At 40.3% G+C, this 17,079-nt stretch overlaps 1 protein-coding gene across 1 annotated transcript in view; it reads left to right on the plus strand.

Annotated features, from left to right (window-relative positions):
• Positions 1 to 17,079, plus strand: part of ABTB1 (ankyrin repeat and BTB domain containing 1) — a 1,282,257-nt gene that overhangs the window by 877,169 nt on the left and 388,009 nt on the right. Inside the window, exon 6 of the mRNA XM_044078542.1 lies at positions 4,871 to 4,916. Within this exon, the coding sequence (XP_043934477.1) occupies positions 4,871 to 4,916 (46 nt within the window). The remainder of the gene's footprint in view (positions 1 to 4,870; positions 4,917 to 17,079) is intronic.

Raw genomic sequence — 17,079 nt, forward strand, 5'->3', positions numbered from 1 at the left:
CTGTGAAGAAAAAGTAGGTACTCTAGGACCCACATGTGAGTTGGAAAAATATGGTCTACCTTTGTGTGGCCTGAGTTTAATAACATTACTATAAGTACAATCTATATTGTTGTCATCATAACCTCTATGCAAAAAACTCTGTCTCAATTTTAGTAGTTCAGATGTAAATGAACAGTCATCCGAACAGAGGCGTGAAATCCTAAGTGCTTGACCCTTGACAATATTGTCAAAGGTCCTCGGGTGGTGCATGCTACCTGTAGAAAGAAATGAAGCTCTGTAACAGGGTTTCCTGAATACTTTAGTGTGTAAAGATTCATTGTCCCTATGTACAATGCAAATTTAGTCATGGTAGCCTGGGAGAGAGAGGTCATGTTGACATGCACCAACATCGTCTTTTACAGACGTTTTGTTGATGACCTCTTTCTCCTTTGGCATGGCACAGCCGGTGCCCTTGAGTCCTTTTTTGAGTATGTGAATGGATTGGAGGGCTTTTTGAAGTTCACAATGGAGCATTCCACAGATTCCATCAATTATTTGGATGTCACTGTATATAGGGACAATGAATCTTTACACACTAAAGTATTCAGGAAACCCTGTTACAGAGCTTCATTTCTTTCTACAGGTAGCATGCACCACCCGAGGACCTTTGACAATATTGTCAAGGGTCAAGCACTTAGGATTTCACGCCTCTGTTCGGATGACTGTTCATTTACATCTGAACTACTAAAATTGAGACAGAGTTTTTTGCATAGAGGTCATGATGACAACAATATAGATTGTATTTATAGTAATGTTATTAAACTCAGGCCACACAAAGGTAGACCATATTTTTCCAACTCACATGTGGGTCCTAGAGTACCTACTTTTTCTTCACAGACTCCTTTGATTCTACCATATGGCAAGAATGTATCTTTCGTACAGCAGGTGATATGTGACAACTGGAACATTCTCACTGCCAATAGTGATACACAGCGCGTTGTTGGGAACTGCCCACATTATGTCTTCAGTAACCAGAAGAACCTTAAACAGCATCTTTGTTTTCCCAAGTTGTCTCTCAATGTGTTTAATGATAGACCAGTCTATGATCTAGGGACACATAAATGTGGGTCCTGCCACCAATGCGCATATATTGATACTTCCAGGTTTTTTAGAAATCCAAATGATGGACGCCTTTGGGATCTTAGATGTTATTCAGATTGTAGCACTAAGAATATAGTCTATGTGGCATGTTGCCAACAGTGCTATATGTTCTATGTTGGCAAAACGAATCGCTCCCTACGTGAGCGTATAAGGGACCATCTATACTGCTTTAATAGACTAGAGACATATAGTGCTATAGCCAAACATATGCTGTCTTTTGCAGGACATGTTTTTGTTTCAGGTTCTCTGTGTTCATTTTGAAAGTCCAAGAGGAGGTGATCTAGTGAATACTACAGAGCTCTCTGAGGTCAGATGGATATTAAGGTTAGCGGCACATCGAGGCAGGGGCCTGAACGATCATGTGCCGTTGAAACCTGTGTTGAAAGCTAGATCGCTCAGATAATGTATATACATATATATATATTTTTTGATAATTTTAATTTTTATTCAATGTATTGTTTGATAAGTATTTTTATTTTTATTTGACATTTTTTGTCATATATATTATACATATATATTTTTAGTGGTGTTGTATCTTTAAAATTCTAACAGGATATGACATATGCATATTTGAACTATTTAATGAAGGAAGTGATGCCATTTTTATGTATGTCTGATGAAGCGGGTGAACCGCGAAAGCGCTCACATTGATTAAAACCTGGATTTTTTGACTCTCTACATTTGGCAGTTTTTGGCTGTTATTTGATCGTTTTTGCCTAACTTTGTTCATTTTATTTGTGGACTTATACCTTCAGCCAGTTCTGGGATTTGTTTGGTTTATACCTTGCTGAGGTTTCTGGGTTTGTCTCTGCATATATATATATATATATATATATATATATATATATATATATATATATGTATGTATACACTTAATCAGCAGTTACAGCCACTTTGACTGCATACATCCCAGATTTCTGACTGTGTTCAAATGAATGAGTGAATAAAATTATGGCTGCTGTAATGTAGTTTAGGCACATACTGTGCAAATCTCCAGACACACATATTCACCAATTGTATCCTTGTTATTGACTGTGTACATCTCATATTTCTGACTCTGTGAATGGAAAGATGAAAGGCAAAAGAAAGAGGGGTGGCAGAGACAAAGGGGGACTCTGGCTGATCAAGTTTACAGATGACTGCAAGCTGGGAACCGTTATTAACTCCTCAAGTGATGCAGATATCCTACAGAAAGGCCTCACTGAGACCAGTGATTGGTGTCGAAACCAAGCTTAAAGCCAACAGTGTGTCATCATCCCCTTTGGCAAAAACTCAGTTCCCACTAATTACCACATCAATGGGAGCCCACTGAACACTGAAGGCATTATAAGTGATCTGAGGATGCAGGTTGACAGCAACCTCTTCTTTGATCACCATATCGCCACTGTGGTCAGAAAGTCCTTCTATGTAGCACATCTCATTACCAAGGATTTTGCATCCAAGAAGAAAGAGGTCATCGTCTATCTCTACTCTTCCCTCATTAGACCAGTCATCGAGTATAATGCCTCATTTGGCATGTAACTCACTAGACACCTGCAATAGCTAGAGCGGTCACAGAAGTACCTCACGAAGAGGATCATAGGCATTAAACACGTGTCCTACACAGACAGACTCAAAAAAAACTCCAGCGATTCTCTGTCTCATATCATCTACCAAGAGGTGATCTCTGCTTGACTTACAAAGCCATGTCTGACCCAGCTCTGTTAGAAATGCTACATCTAAAGAAATCCCAATCCCTCCACGCCACACGCTTCAGAGACCTCAACCTCATTACCATCATCAGCAGAACATGCTGGATGGATAGATTCTTCACCCAGAGACTGCCCATGCTCTGGAATAGACTTTCACATATATGTCAAGCAGAGCACTTCGCTGACCCTCTTCAAGAGAAATTGTGATGAGTGAATGGGTAATAGAAAGTTCACCCCGGAGATCACTCCTGTGGCTATACTTGATAGAGGCACTGGGAACTAATGTTGGGCAATGCCAGGGCACTTCTATGGGCTAGGCTTTTAAAGGCTCCAGGGCAATTAGCCTAGTACACACCTATGAACAGCATTACTGAAATAATAAATATGAATTAAATATGAATGTGCAAAAACTTAAAGAAACAGCTGTTGATGGGCAGGATTGATGAGCTAAAGTCCTTGAGGTCACGAAGAGTCAAATAAACTACTAACCAGCAACAAGTAGACATTTGCCAGATCTATGTTTATATGTTTCAAAATTCTACTCAATGAAGGAGACAGAAGATTTGAGGGTAGTTCTGCTGCTGACAAAAGAATGATGTTAGTTGCTAAAATGGCATATAAGGTGAGATGATTGTGCATTGCAGTGCATCTCCTCTCTTTCTTAGTCTTAAAATATGTATTGGACTTTAATCTGCATCCTATCTAAAGTAACACTTTTCTTCTTGGATCTTGTGTCATGCTGTCTTGCAGGTTTGTTTTCTTTCATGTGTGGTTTAAAAGATGTAGACTCAAGACAAAATTGTTGGTCTATATTTGTTTAGAATTTTTATCTCCCACTTTTTGAACTGTTGTATAGAGAGTCATTTGCCATTCTTCTGTGTGTTTTGTTTAGCTCTTTGCACTGTTACAGCAAGTGAAACTGAGGAAACTAGTGACTTTTACAAGACAGCTTCACAGTGCCATGTGAAGTTTCATATATGGGGTAAATACTGGAAAACTGGATTTCTTGCCCCATGAACCAGCAGTATTAATCTGTTTTGAAGGATCAGCACTTACAGTAGATACAGTGTTTTGGGCTGGCATAATGGTTTGGGTGTTTACCTTACAGACACAACATGCAGGGTTCAATTCTCATACAGGGTAATTGGCTAGGCTTAAAATGGCCCACAGGGGCAAGTTAGCCTAGTACTAACCTATGAATCTATAAATGTAATCTAGCACACACGCTGCCCAATAATAATAATTTGGGGGGGGTGGCCTAATGGTTAAGGTGTTTGCCTTATAAACACAAGGTACAGGGTTTGAGTCTCACAAGGGATAATTGGCTAGGCTTAAAATGGCTCGCAAGGGTAATTAGCCTAGTACTAACCTATGAACCTATTTATAAGGGTCATAATATTTTCTGATCTTGTTTGCTAATGTGATTAGTTTAAGAGAAACACACACATTTTCATGTGTCCAAGTTTTGTTAAAATGCTTTTGAATAGATTGTAGTTTGTAATTGAACAGTGCTGTTCATTGCAGCAACTGACGTAACATGATGATTCCTCTGATTAGCAGCAACATTTTCTAAAATATATGTATGTTGGCAAAATTAATAAGCTTGTGAACTGGAAGCAGTCCTCACTCTGCAACATGGAATTTGGATTTGGTAAACATCCAGTTTGCATAAGAAATTTCCATCTGATGTGAATTATTTCAAACCTTCAACATTCATATGAGTTGCCTATACAGTGCTTTTGGGACTTTTTCACTGAGCAAGACCATGGTATTAGTTTTTTTGCATTTGGCCTTCTCATTTGCTATAGAAAAACTGTTTGTATAGATTTTTCATCCTGCAGAGCTTTCAAACAGTATTTGTTTTTTGCCCCACTGTGAAGAGAGGCTGGTATCAGGAATTCCTCCCTCCAACTGAGTCGCGTGTTACCTACCTTCCTTGATCTTGAATAACTTTAAAACAACATAGTGTAGTTAGTGTTTAAGTTGTTTACTGGAATTTGTATTCCTTTTTTATTCATGTACTGATGTTTCTTTCACAGATCAATCCAGCTGCCTTTGGTTCAATTCTGCAGTACCTTTATACAGGTAAGGGTCATTTTCACCTTATTTAATTTATTTGTATTTATTTTGTTAAGTTAGGACCACTAAACCTGTCTATTGGCTAAACATGGCCTGTTTTCAGAGAGACCTAAGGTAGAAGTCATAATGATGGGGGAAATGTGACCAGGAGATCTGAAAATTCCCTTTCCTTTTATGGCTGCTATAGCATCTGGTGTGCAAGACACAAGGTGGCAGATTGCATGAATGATTGGAATATAATGTGAGGGTTATAGACAGGTCTGCAATCATAACCAGATTATTATACATTCATGACATGGATACCAAGAATTTCATCTTGAGAGTGAAGCCTGAGAGGTGATGCTTGTCATCCATGATGAAGCTGGTTCTGATCAGAGACCTGCTTATAATTCTTTGTAGTGCATGGAGCTTTATCTTCTCCATGTTAGCTTAGCGTCCTTAGAAACCCCTAAACTCTGTTAAGATTGTTATTTCCTGCTAGGGGCACCCATAACAAGTTTACATTGCTCCTGATTTCAGAGCCTAGTGGTAGTACTCGATGCATTACATTGAAATTCAAGTAGTAAGTACCACTGCAGAGCTTGAGCCCTAAACACAGTCTGACAAGTTGATTGAGTGATTTTATGGAAGAAGATTTAGCATTAGGGCCCCGATTCTGGTGATGACAATATACTGGATAAATGTTTCAGCAGTCTTGTAATACAGATGTTGTCAGGAGGTGACTGATGTCAGCACAGTCATCCGGAACATGCACCACTCAGTGAAGTAGCAGCAAAATCTCGAAGAAAGATGGGGAGCAACAGAAATGTATCTAATATGCCACTATTGTGTCTACACAAATTAATTCACATGCATTATCAGATGTTCATAGGTAAGCAATAGGAAGTCAGTCTACTGACAGTTACAAGCCTAAGCAGTAAACAATATTCAAAAGTTACTTCTAGCCTGGAGGACAGTAACATAAATTAGACTGAGGGGTTATCTGAGGCTTCCATTTCAGTTATGTAGGTTTACTTGGAAGGTGCTAAGGATGCTACTCTGCTTACATGTATTGAAAGTTTGTTCTAGAGTTAGGGAATATATTGGGGATATCCTTCTTCATGCCAGTATGTCTTAACTTTTCTGTTGATAAAGGTTTAGGTCCTTTAACTGGGTATTTGAGGAGCTGTTTGTTCTGAGAAAAAAAAAGTCAAGGGCAGCTGTTTCTTTTGCAACTCAAAAGGCTAAACACAGATCACCATGGAAGAGTCTGTACGAAACCTTGTACAGGGTATAACTCAGGGTTTTATGGCCATTAGTATTTCAGGTTAGGAATCTGTGAGATTTCTGAAGCTGAATGATGTATTATGGAAAATACATGCCAAATGGGGCATTATATTTAGGAGTAAGTCTGATGAGATAGGAATAAAAGGGAATTCGACTTTGACTCTAGATGAGATGTCTTTGGAAATTAGTTGAGACAATTAGAAGGATTTCTGAACTACTACAGATAAATGACAGTTACAAATTTAGAAGTCATCAACAAGAATACCTAACAAAAAAACAAAACCACAGGAAGTAATGGTAATATTGTGGCAATATTGAGGGAGATGGAAAAAAGTGCAAGAATTGGAAATAACAGAGAATATAATGGAAGAACAAAAAGCGAAAGATGTTCATTAAAGGCACTGTTGCAGTAGTATTCGTAATATATCGAAATCTGCCACTGAAAGATGACCACCCAGCTGACCTGTCTACATGTGTCAGGGTGCAGGCTGACATTGTCTGCATGACCTGCAACATTTTCTTTTGTTTTTTTGTTTTTTTTTTTTAAATCTCATCCTGCAACTGCACTGTTTCTTGTTTGGGGACTTTTATGTTTATGAAGTATTTTTTTCCAGATGGTTGCCCTACTAAAGTAAGGCACTTCAGAAAGCTTTGTTAAGAAACATTTGCAGTTCCTGGGGTATGACTCATGGAGGCTGAAACGTCACTGCTAATATGGGCATCAAATCTTCTATAAAGATTGTCATTCTTGGTGCCTTCGTTGTTTGGTAGAGTCATGCATGTCAGTGGATTGCCAGATGTGTGCAGGGTTTACTAGAAAAAACTTAGAAGAGCCATGTTTAAAGCAAGGCTGATGCAGAAGAAATTAAATGTCATGCTGTAAGTTTACCTCTTCAGGGGATAGTCCGTCCCCCAAAAAAGAAGACAAGAAAGAGTAGTAACTGTAGGGTATTGTTGAAGATAGGACTCTCAAAGAAGATGCTAGAGAAAAGAGAACTGTAGTTGTGTCACAATGACCAGAGGACATCAACCAGGAAAAATTGGATCTGATGTTGTCAGTTTTCATTTGTTCCTTAACTCTTGGGTTCGGATCTGATCCTCTGAGCTGAGTCGGCCACTTCTACTAGTTTGCGGATCACTGAAATCTCTCAAGCTCCTCCCTTTTCAGTAATGTCCTAATCCCTAACGTTCCTCAGATCTCATTTGCTGCCTTAAGAGTACAGAAGTGGTTGCTGTTTCAGCTCTTGAGACCATAACATTTTTTTTCTGGGATTAACAGTGAGTTAAATAAATTTTTTCATCTTTTACCTTCTTTCTTATTATCTTAAATATGTCTTATGTCTATAGTTCTTACATTTTCAAATTTTTCTAGTATATCATACTTCTCCCTTTTAAGTATTTGTGTGCTGCACTTTAAGATGCAATTGTTGGTGGTTCTTTCCATAGTTTCAGGTACCCCTCTCTTCACCATAGTTGGTAAATTTCTATAGTTATAGTTATTTAGATTAAATAAAATCTTTATCTTTACACTATTGCTTATAGTTTCTGTATCTTCTTGCGATTTATGAACCTTTACTTAAAATGTCAGAGAAGCCCTCGGTTTTCAAATATGTTTAGCGTATGGCCACAAATTTCCACTATCAGACACACATTATGAATGTATCTATTGCCTAGGCCCATCACACCTCGATGCAAACTGTGACACGTGTAAGGGTTTTAACTCTAGGGCTATCATAGACCACAAGAATAAGCTCATTCTCAGAGGCTTGCTAACCTCTAAATTTTCTGCTTCACCAGCAGGTTCTGGGGCTCAACCCCTAAGAGTCTGAGAAGAGAGATTCTATAAAATGCTGCTCAGAGCCTATGACTTAATCATCTCCAAGTTTGGAACCTCCAACACAAATTTCTAAATCTACAGATCCGAAGATTCATGAAGAAAGGTCACCTCAGATCTGATCACTGCTCTTGTCCAGCTTCTATCACTTCTAGATTGCCATCTCCCTTTTTAGAGCATTCTCCGAGACACCAGCATTCAAGGCCCTCCTCCACAGCATCCTCAACTCGCTATTCAAAAAGTGGAATTGAAGCTGATGTGGATGGGATGATGAGGAAGTTCCTCTCAATGCAGATACAAATGGGGGTTATCCTGGCTCTGTCCCCCATCTGGTCCAGAGACCTTAGTATACGCCCCTGCTTGCTCCTTCTCTGATCCGACCTCTGGTATCAAAGTTGTCGAATCCGAAATTCCTGGAGTCATTCACATTGGTTTTGAAGATGGTGGTATCTTTGACACTGGTGGTGTCTTTGATTGGACTGCCTCCAGTGACTCTCTGAGTCATAGCATCAGTGCTGGGTCCAAGGTGTTAAGAGTCAACTCCGAAGCTGTAGGAGCTTTCTCTTCCCTTTGGAGCCTCGGCGTTAGCTCAGCTCTGACTCCATCTTCTAGAGCTCTGCCTTTGGGGAGGAGGGAGCTTAAGCATGTTCTTTCATAGCCATCGGTTTCCTTCTCTCCTAGGCATTCAATATTTGAGATAGTGGGGAAAGCTTTCTCTATCCCTAGGGCTCGAACTTCTCCACCTTCTTCAGCTCTGACCACTCTAGCTATTCATCTCTGAGTCTTGAGCCTCAAACATCTTTGCCACGGGTCAGCTAGCCAAGTTAGCCACTGGGATACCCATCAGGGTATATTGATTTCTTTTGACACTCCTCTGGAACATCCCACTGAAGAACTTTCCAGGAAGAGAATGTGCAATAGGAGGCACTGAAGATACCAACTTTGATGAGGGGAAGGGTCCCCAAGATCTCCACTCGACAGTGTCTCATTTGGAGACATTTTGGAACACCTAAAGCAAAAGAATGGTTGGTCTCCCCCATAACCCTTCCCAGGAGGAGTTGATATTCATGGAGGCTTTTGGTATTGGCCCGTTTGCCTCCTGGGTGACTCAGCTGACTGATGAGTTCATTGATTTGGTCTTTCAGCGGGCATAGAAGGAGCCTGATATTGTTGAACCAATACCCAAGAGACCAGACATGGTCCTGGCACCACCTAAGGACAGAGTCCATTGGAGCAAAGGAGTACCGGTTAATGTTATGGTCATAGCAGCAACCACTAAGAAGGATCTAGCAGAGCAGAGTTCCTCTGTCCACCCTCCTAACAGAGAGTCTAGGGAGTTGGACAGAGTTGGGAAGCATATTTATGCTTCAGCAGCCTTTGCCCTTCAATCGCTGTACTATCTGGCACACTTCACAAGACTCCAGAGGGATTTGATTAAATAACTTACCAAATCCCTTTCTGGCACAGTTCACAAGACTCCAGAGGGATTTGATTAAAGAATTTACCAAATCCCTTTCTGGGACTATATCCTGCGAGCACTGTTGCCTGGCAGTCAGCTACCCTTCAATCCATTTCCAGTTCATCCATGAGGCTTATCTCTCATGCAGCAGAAAGTACCTCATGGGCTGCTAGTTAAGGCATTTCCATCAGGAGGCACACCTGGATGCACTTGTGTGACTTTGCAGAACCCTTCAGAGCTTACTTTTTGTCAATGCTCCCTTTGATTGAAGTTCCCTATTTTGCCCAAAGTGAAAGACACACTGTCCAGGTGTGAGCAGGAAGGTAAAACCCTGTCTGCTATGGCCATATTTATTTGACCCCTCAAGGAACCTTTCCTAGGAGTCATTAAGGAGGTCAGAAGATGTGGTTCAAGAAATTGCAGGATCCCTTCCAAGATCCACTTGGAGATAGTTCCCACAGAGGCAGAAGGGGGAACTCTAATGGAATATGCTGTACTCGCAGCAGAGGGGGCCCACATAACCAGTAATTGAAAGATTCTTTCTCTGACAGATCCTAGCAGCACTCCTGAAGGGAGGCTCAACTGTCCATCTCTGGAGGTGGTCAGGGGTTATTTATCCCTGCACCAGAGAGCCTGGTTAAAAATTGCAAAAGATTCGTGGGTGCAGAGGATAATGTCCAGAAGTTGTGTCATACCATTTTCCTGTCCACCTCCTCTGGTTTCAAAGAAAATCCCAGATGTTCCACCCAGTCAGGGGGAGGCAGCAGCACTAAAAATACACAAGCTGATAGAAAATGAGTCAAGCAAGGGGTCCCCCCGACCAAAGAGAGCCCAGAACTTACTCAAGATTCTTTTTAGTGCCAAAGAAAATGGGACTGGAGACCAATTTTGGATCTCAACAATCTAAATCAGTCAGTTCAATGTACAAAGTTCCAGATGGTCATGGTTCAGTCCATTCTGCCTTTTCTGCATTAGGACAATTGGATGTGCTCAGAAGATCTTCAGGATGTGTGCTATCATATCAAAATGAACAGATGCTCCAGGAGATGCTTCCAGCTGAGAGCCAGTCATTACCAATTCAGTGCTCTGCCCTTAGGTCTTACAACAGCCCCCAGAGTTTTCACTGAATGTATGGCAGCACTGACAACTCACTTGAGGCTGCAAGGATTCAGAGTATTTCTGTATTTAGACAACTGGATCATCACTGCTGTGACCAGACATCAACTGATATAAGCCCATAATTACGTGCTCCAAATTTGCTCCCATTTAGGTATTTCGATCAATTACAGCAGTTCTCATCTGGAACCAACTCAGACATTAGAATTCTTCGCAGCTTCTTTCAAACATGGTCACGCAAACAGTATCTCTTCCTTTGGCAGGAGTTCAGACTGTTCAGGTCCAGGTCAGGAAAGTCATCTAAAACTCTTCTCTCTCAGCTCAGTTAATCCTTCAAGCTTTAAGGTCCATGTCCACAGCAGTCATCCTAGTAAAGTTGTCAAGGTATCATATGAGAATACTTCAGTGAACATTGGCTACTCAGTGGTCCATTCTTTACCACCCTTTGTCCAATCATATAAAGATTACTCAAGCTTGCAAGAAGTTATAAAACAAAAATCCGAAGCAAAAAAGGAAAGCTGGTGAAACAGCACCACACAAATAGGACTTTGCACCAAACTGAGGCAAAAAAAATAAAACCAAGATTGTGTTTTCTTGTGTATATCTTAGGACTTTTTCAGAATCCATACAACATACATTCAAATTGCACCAATTTAAATACTTATCACTTGATCATATGACTAAAAACATGCAATGAACAAAATATACATGCTATATAAAAAAACGTAAAAATAAATTAAGTATTCTAAAAAGCCTCCTATATTAAAAAAATCTTAAAAAAGGAAGGCTTTAACTTTTAAACCATGTAAGATTTGAGACATATAATATACTAGCAATAGAAGTATGCTCATTCAAACCAGGGGGACACAGGCATTTCATTTAATTTGCCAAATTGTTTCCCTACATTCAATTAAGGCCTCCCAGGGTTCACCCCCGACCTTCTTTGGGTAAATTTAAATCAAAAAAGTAAAACCATGTTCAGGAAAAAGGTGTGTGTGTTTGTGGAGTTTTTCAGGTTTTTGTTTTTTATATCCTGAATGTGTTCATATATTCGTTCTTTGAATTTACGCTTAGTCTTTCCAGTTATAAAACCCACTGCATTGTAAACATTCTGCCATATAAACAATTCCTGAAGAATTGCAAGTACAGTGAATGAGGTGTAAACAACCTGTTCCCCTATCATAACCTTGTCTTGTTCCAGAATAAATTGATATTGTCTACAAAAAATGCACTTGAAAGTGCCCTTCCTCCTATTAGACAAAGGGAGAACCATTTTCAAGAAACCCCTTGAGTGACCTCCCCCATTCTATACACAATTCATTGTCTTCCCCTCAAGAATGTCAACAGTATTCCTAAAACAAGAGAATATACTTCAGTTCTTGAAAATAATATCTAAAATAACACTATGGTCTTCAGTATAGGTAGTAAGAAAGCACAATCAAGTGTACTATTTCCATTTTGGTTATAATGTTCCTGGAGACCTCCATGGGTGAGTCACAAGGGTTTTTTAGGAGCGGAATAAGGAGTCCCTCCTTCCTTTTGGAATCCACTTCACATTTTATCTGAGTCACTAAATCTTCAGGGTATCCCTTGAATGAAACACTTAAGCCAGTTTTTTCCCATCATTTTCAAAATCATTCTACCTAAACGAATAAACTATCCTTTAATAATCCCCCTGTTAATATGTTGGGGGTGACAGCTAGAGTAGTGCAATAAAGCATTAGAATAATGAGGCTCCTGATAAATGTTAGACACAATTCTCCTATTAAGGTCGTCCTTAATAATCAAAACATCTAATTAACGAATACTGTGGGAGTTAGCCATGTGAGTAATTTTTAAAAAGGAAGTTGTAAAACTTAAATAGGTTACAAGTTTCACTATCTCGACTTCTGAGGCTTCCCAAATTATAAATATGTCGTCCAAAAAGCAAATGTATAATTTCCAAGGACTAGAGGCAAGATAGTTGAAAATAAAATGCTTCTCTCAGTGTAACATAACAATATTGGTGTACCAGGGGCCACAAGCTGCCCCCATTGCTATGCCCTTTTTTTGCTAGAAATACTAGGCTTCAATATACACAGTAATGTATTCCAAAACCATCTCCATAAGGGTGTTCAAAGTATTAACTTCATCATTATCCAGCCTTCCTGAACTCTCCAAAAACTCCCGAAACCATTCTAAACCCTGACCATATGGAATAACATTAAATAAATTAACCACATCTATGGTCAAAAACACCAAATTTTCAGAATGTGGTACTTTTTATAGTTTGAGTAAAAAATCCCTGGAATCTCGACATAAATGTGGGTAACCATCTAAAAAAGTTTTTTAACTTGATGTCAATATACTTTGTCAAAGAGTGTGTCTTAGAGGTACCTGCATTAACAATGGGCCTCATTGGGGGGGGTCTGCAAGACTTTTATGTATCTTCAGGATACCAAAAATAGTGGGGACAGTTGGGTATTTCACTTTTAAAACCTCAAAAACATTTTCACCCAATTGGAAGAATATTCTTCTGCGGTGGATACAATCAAATCCAGGGCAAGAAGGCCGTCCCTTTGTCCTTCCCCAACCCAAGGCCATGGTGACCAGGGATGCCTTCCAGATCGGGTGGGGGAGCACTTACTGGGAAGGACAATCCAAGGCACATGGTCTCCCAAAGAGGCCAACATGCATATCAGTGTCCTGGAAATGAGAGCTGTCCTATTAGTGTTGCAGACTTTCCAAGACTCTGTCCCCACTGGGACTTTTGCATTCCAAACAGACAATGTGTTAGTGGTCTGGTACATCAGCAAGCAAGGGGGAATCAAATTTTACCCCGTGTAGAGAAGATTTAATGGTGTGGCAATGGGCAATCAGTTCCAGTTAATTTCTGACAGCAAGGCACTTTCTGGGGAAGTCCAGTGTGATTACAGACGAGTTAAGCATGTCTAGTCTAAGGCCTCACAAGTGGTCTGTTAACATGAAGGTGGTGGAGAGGGACTTCCATCGATGGGTCAACCGTTCTGCGACCTTTTTTCATTACCTCTCAACAAGTGCAGCAGGTTCTTTCCCCTCATCCCCCCACATGAGGAGTCACCAAGAGATGTTCTGCATCATAATTGTCCCACCATTTTTTTTATGCCTATTCCCCTATACCCCTCATCCCCAAATTTCTTCAGAAAGCATCTTGATTGAAAAGCACAGTAATCCTCATTGCTCCTTATTGACCTTGTCAGATTTGGTTTCCCTTTCTTTGGCCTCTTCTGTCTGCTTCATCCCCCTTGGAACCTGGATCCAGCTCCAGATTCTCCCAAACATTCTGGGTCTAAAATTAACCGCATGGTTTCTCCACTTCCATTGATTGCTAGACAGTCCAGGCTCTCCTTCCCAGTCCATCACCTTCTTTTATCATCTCACAAAGCTTCAACTAGAAAACTTTGCAAAAGTAAATGGAAAAGATTTATATTTTGAACACAGCAAAATTGATTTGATCCCTTTTCTGCTCCTGTCTGTAAAGTTCTGGAATTTGTAGCATCAGTCTTCAATGAAGGAGTTAGCTCTTCTACAGTTAAAGTGCATTTAGCTGCCATCACCAACTTTCATGCTGGAATAGATTATTTATCTCTAGCATCTTTCAAACTTTCTTGAGCCTTTCTAAGAGGAAGAATTCTCCTTAGACCTCCTATTAAAGGTCCTACTCCCCCTTGAGATTCAAATGTAGTATTGCAAGCTCTAACTCGGTCTCCATTTGAACCTTCAGCTAAGTCCAAATTAAAATATTTAACTTGGAAAATGTATGTTGCAGCTATTGGATGTTCACAGACCATTACGTTTTTACTTGCATAGAGTGAAAGATTTTAGAAAAACAAAACAACTGTTATCTTTTTTGCATTCAAAATTGGGCAAATCAGTCTCTAAAGCAACATTAGCTAAATAGTTGAATGATCGTATTACCTTTGTTTATAATAAAGTGGGCATGTCCTTACCCAAACCATCAAGAGGTCATTCCATGAGATCTATGACTGCTACTTATTTTTTTTTGTCCAGAGCTTCTCTAGATGATATTTGCGCAACCACAACTTGGGCCAGTCCTAATACTCGTATTGCTTATTACAAATTAGATATGGTCTCTAGGGGCAGAGCAGCTTTTGGTTTAGTGATACTCCGGAATATCCCTCCTTAACATTCTCCTGGAGTTTAGGTAGCAGGGGACTGTGTCCTGTGAGTTGAGGAAAGAATGAAAATTGACAACATCAGGTAAAGAAGTTAAGTACTCACCATAATGTTCCATCTGTGTTGTCCATTTTCATTCTTCAAGTACTTTCCCACCAACTCCCTACTAGTCATTATTTTCGCAGGATCGAATAGGCTGAAGGAACCTTGTTCCTTTCTTTGAGTCTCAGTTTTTGATGGTTATTTTACTGTTGTTATTCATTTGCAACACTCTACAGGTATAAAGGGAAGCAAACAAGATCTGAGATATATTAGAGACGAGGGCATTATGAGAAAGGGAGGAGCTTGAGAGCTTTCAGTGATCCATGAGCTAGTTGAAGCGTATGAGTTGGATCCAAGGATCAGATCTGAAACCAAGAGTTAAGGAAGAATGAAAATGGACAACGCAGATGGTGAGTACATAACTTCTTTTTTTTTCCAGTTCCTGGTAGAGAAATCTGCTATAGCTGCCAGACTTTATCTAGCCTCATTGGAAGCAGTCATACAGGTAGCTGCTAGCACAGCCTCATGGGCTGAGTACTTGTTAAACCAGAAGACCTCTAAGACTTTAGTGTTTCTCAAGAGGAGGAAATCAGCCCTCTGTCATATACTCCTCAACAGCATGATAGTGACTGGCAGGAAGAGCACAGAATGATAGACCATAGGAGTTAAAAAAGCATTTTCAGTGTCCATGGAAAACTCAGTTCCCTGATCAAGCTTGACCAAGTAGGGTGCTCACCTCACAGAAGATCGGATTATACACTGTGTTTGTCCAAGATCTTAAGTGTTTAGCTGAAGAACTCTTCCAGCAAAGACAAGCAATGACTAATGGGTTCCTGGTACCTACTGTCTTGCAGCACATTAAGGAAGATGGGTACCTTGCAGGTTGCAGAGTCCAGTTTGCCACTGGAGGATGATGAAGAAGACAGCCTAGTGCATACATCACACATAGTTTCCCCCTTGGGTACAAGTCAGATGAGGTAGACTTTATTTTATGAGGTTTTCTGCAAGAAAGTGTGCCTTTTGAAGATGCCTTAATGAGGGTGAGGGAGCATTTTAATTTGGAGATGAAAGAAGTGTCCGATATTAGGAAGGGCTACTTTGATTTCCTGGACCTGGATGAGCCCAAGTCCATAGCAGTTTCTCATTTATTTGAAGCTTTTGTGAATGTTTTCCTAGTTGTCTCACTATGACCAAACTCCATCCTCCCCTCATATCCAGAGAAGAAAAAAATCAGTTCTGTAGCGTGTAACAGGTGCACCAATGCTTGTACAGAAACCCAGATATAGGTTGCAACATGTACACCTAGAGAAAACCAGTAGCAGACCCTGAAGACATATCCCTAAAAGTAGCAGACCCTGAAGACATATCCCTAAAGGCACATAAACATGGTAAACTGGTACCTGGCCTGAACACATTGTCATATGTTAGGAAAGGGAAAGCAGGGTCTTGGACTACTTTAATAAAAAAAGGTGTGCCCTTTGGCCACCCTGACCTTTAGGATGATAAATTACCAGGTGCATTTTAAGTATTAGTCAGGAATCCTGGCACAAATAGAGGACTTGAAAAATTGACATCCCTGATCCTGAAGCTTCTTCAAGTATCCCAAAATGTGTGAAATATATGATTACATGCGGTTATGACCCTGTAACTGCAGTCCTGCAAGTCCTGCCCCATTTTTTTCAGGAAACTACTTGGGGATCAGCAGAGGAAAGCAAAGGAATCCGGGTAGAGGCAGGCATGGCAGGGAAAAAGAATGGATAGAACTACAAGACAGGCTGGAAGTAGTTAAGCAATTTCCACCAGCAGTACTTTCTCTCCCATCCCATGCCCTTTCGAGAAGCAGATTTAGCCACTTTATGGAAACAGTTGAACGTAAAGGACAGATGGATGTTGAGTATCATAGTGGAAGTGTACAGGTTAGAATTCAGACCCATCTCACTTTTATATGTGGATGCCACCAGAATCAGCAAATCAGTTACATCTAGCCTTATCACTCATTTGGCAACTCCTTGGCTATGGAGCTCATTCTTTTCTTGTGGGTACCCAAATTAAAGATGTTGTTTCAGTTAATGGTCCCTTTGGCCCTCCTGGTTAAGCTGGACTTGAAGGATACTCATTTGCACATACTTCTGCACAAAGGCCACAGGAAGGTGTTAAAGTTCAGGGTTTGATTCCAGCATTACCAGTTCATGTTCTTGCCCCTTTGGGCTCTCTGCTTTTCCCAGGGTATTCATGAAGTACCTGGCCCCAGTGGTATCCTTCCCTAGACTAAAAAGGGAATCCTTATCTGCTCATAC

Source organism: Protopterus annectens, chromosome 7.part1 (genome assembly GCF_019279795.1).
Source record: "Protopterus annectens isolate FY-2018-M chromosome 7.part1, PAN1.0, whole genome shotgun sequence".
Classification (NCBI taxonomy): Eukaryota; Metazoa; Chordata; order Ceratodontiformes; family Protopteridae; genus Protopterus; species Protopterus annectens.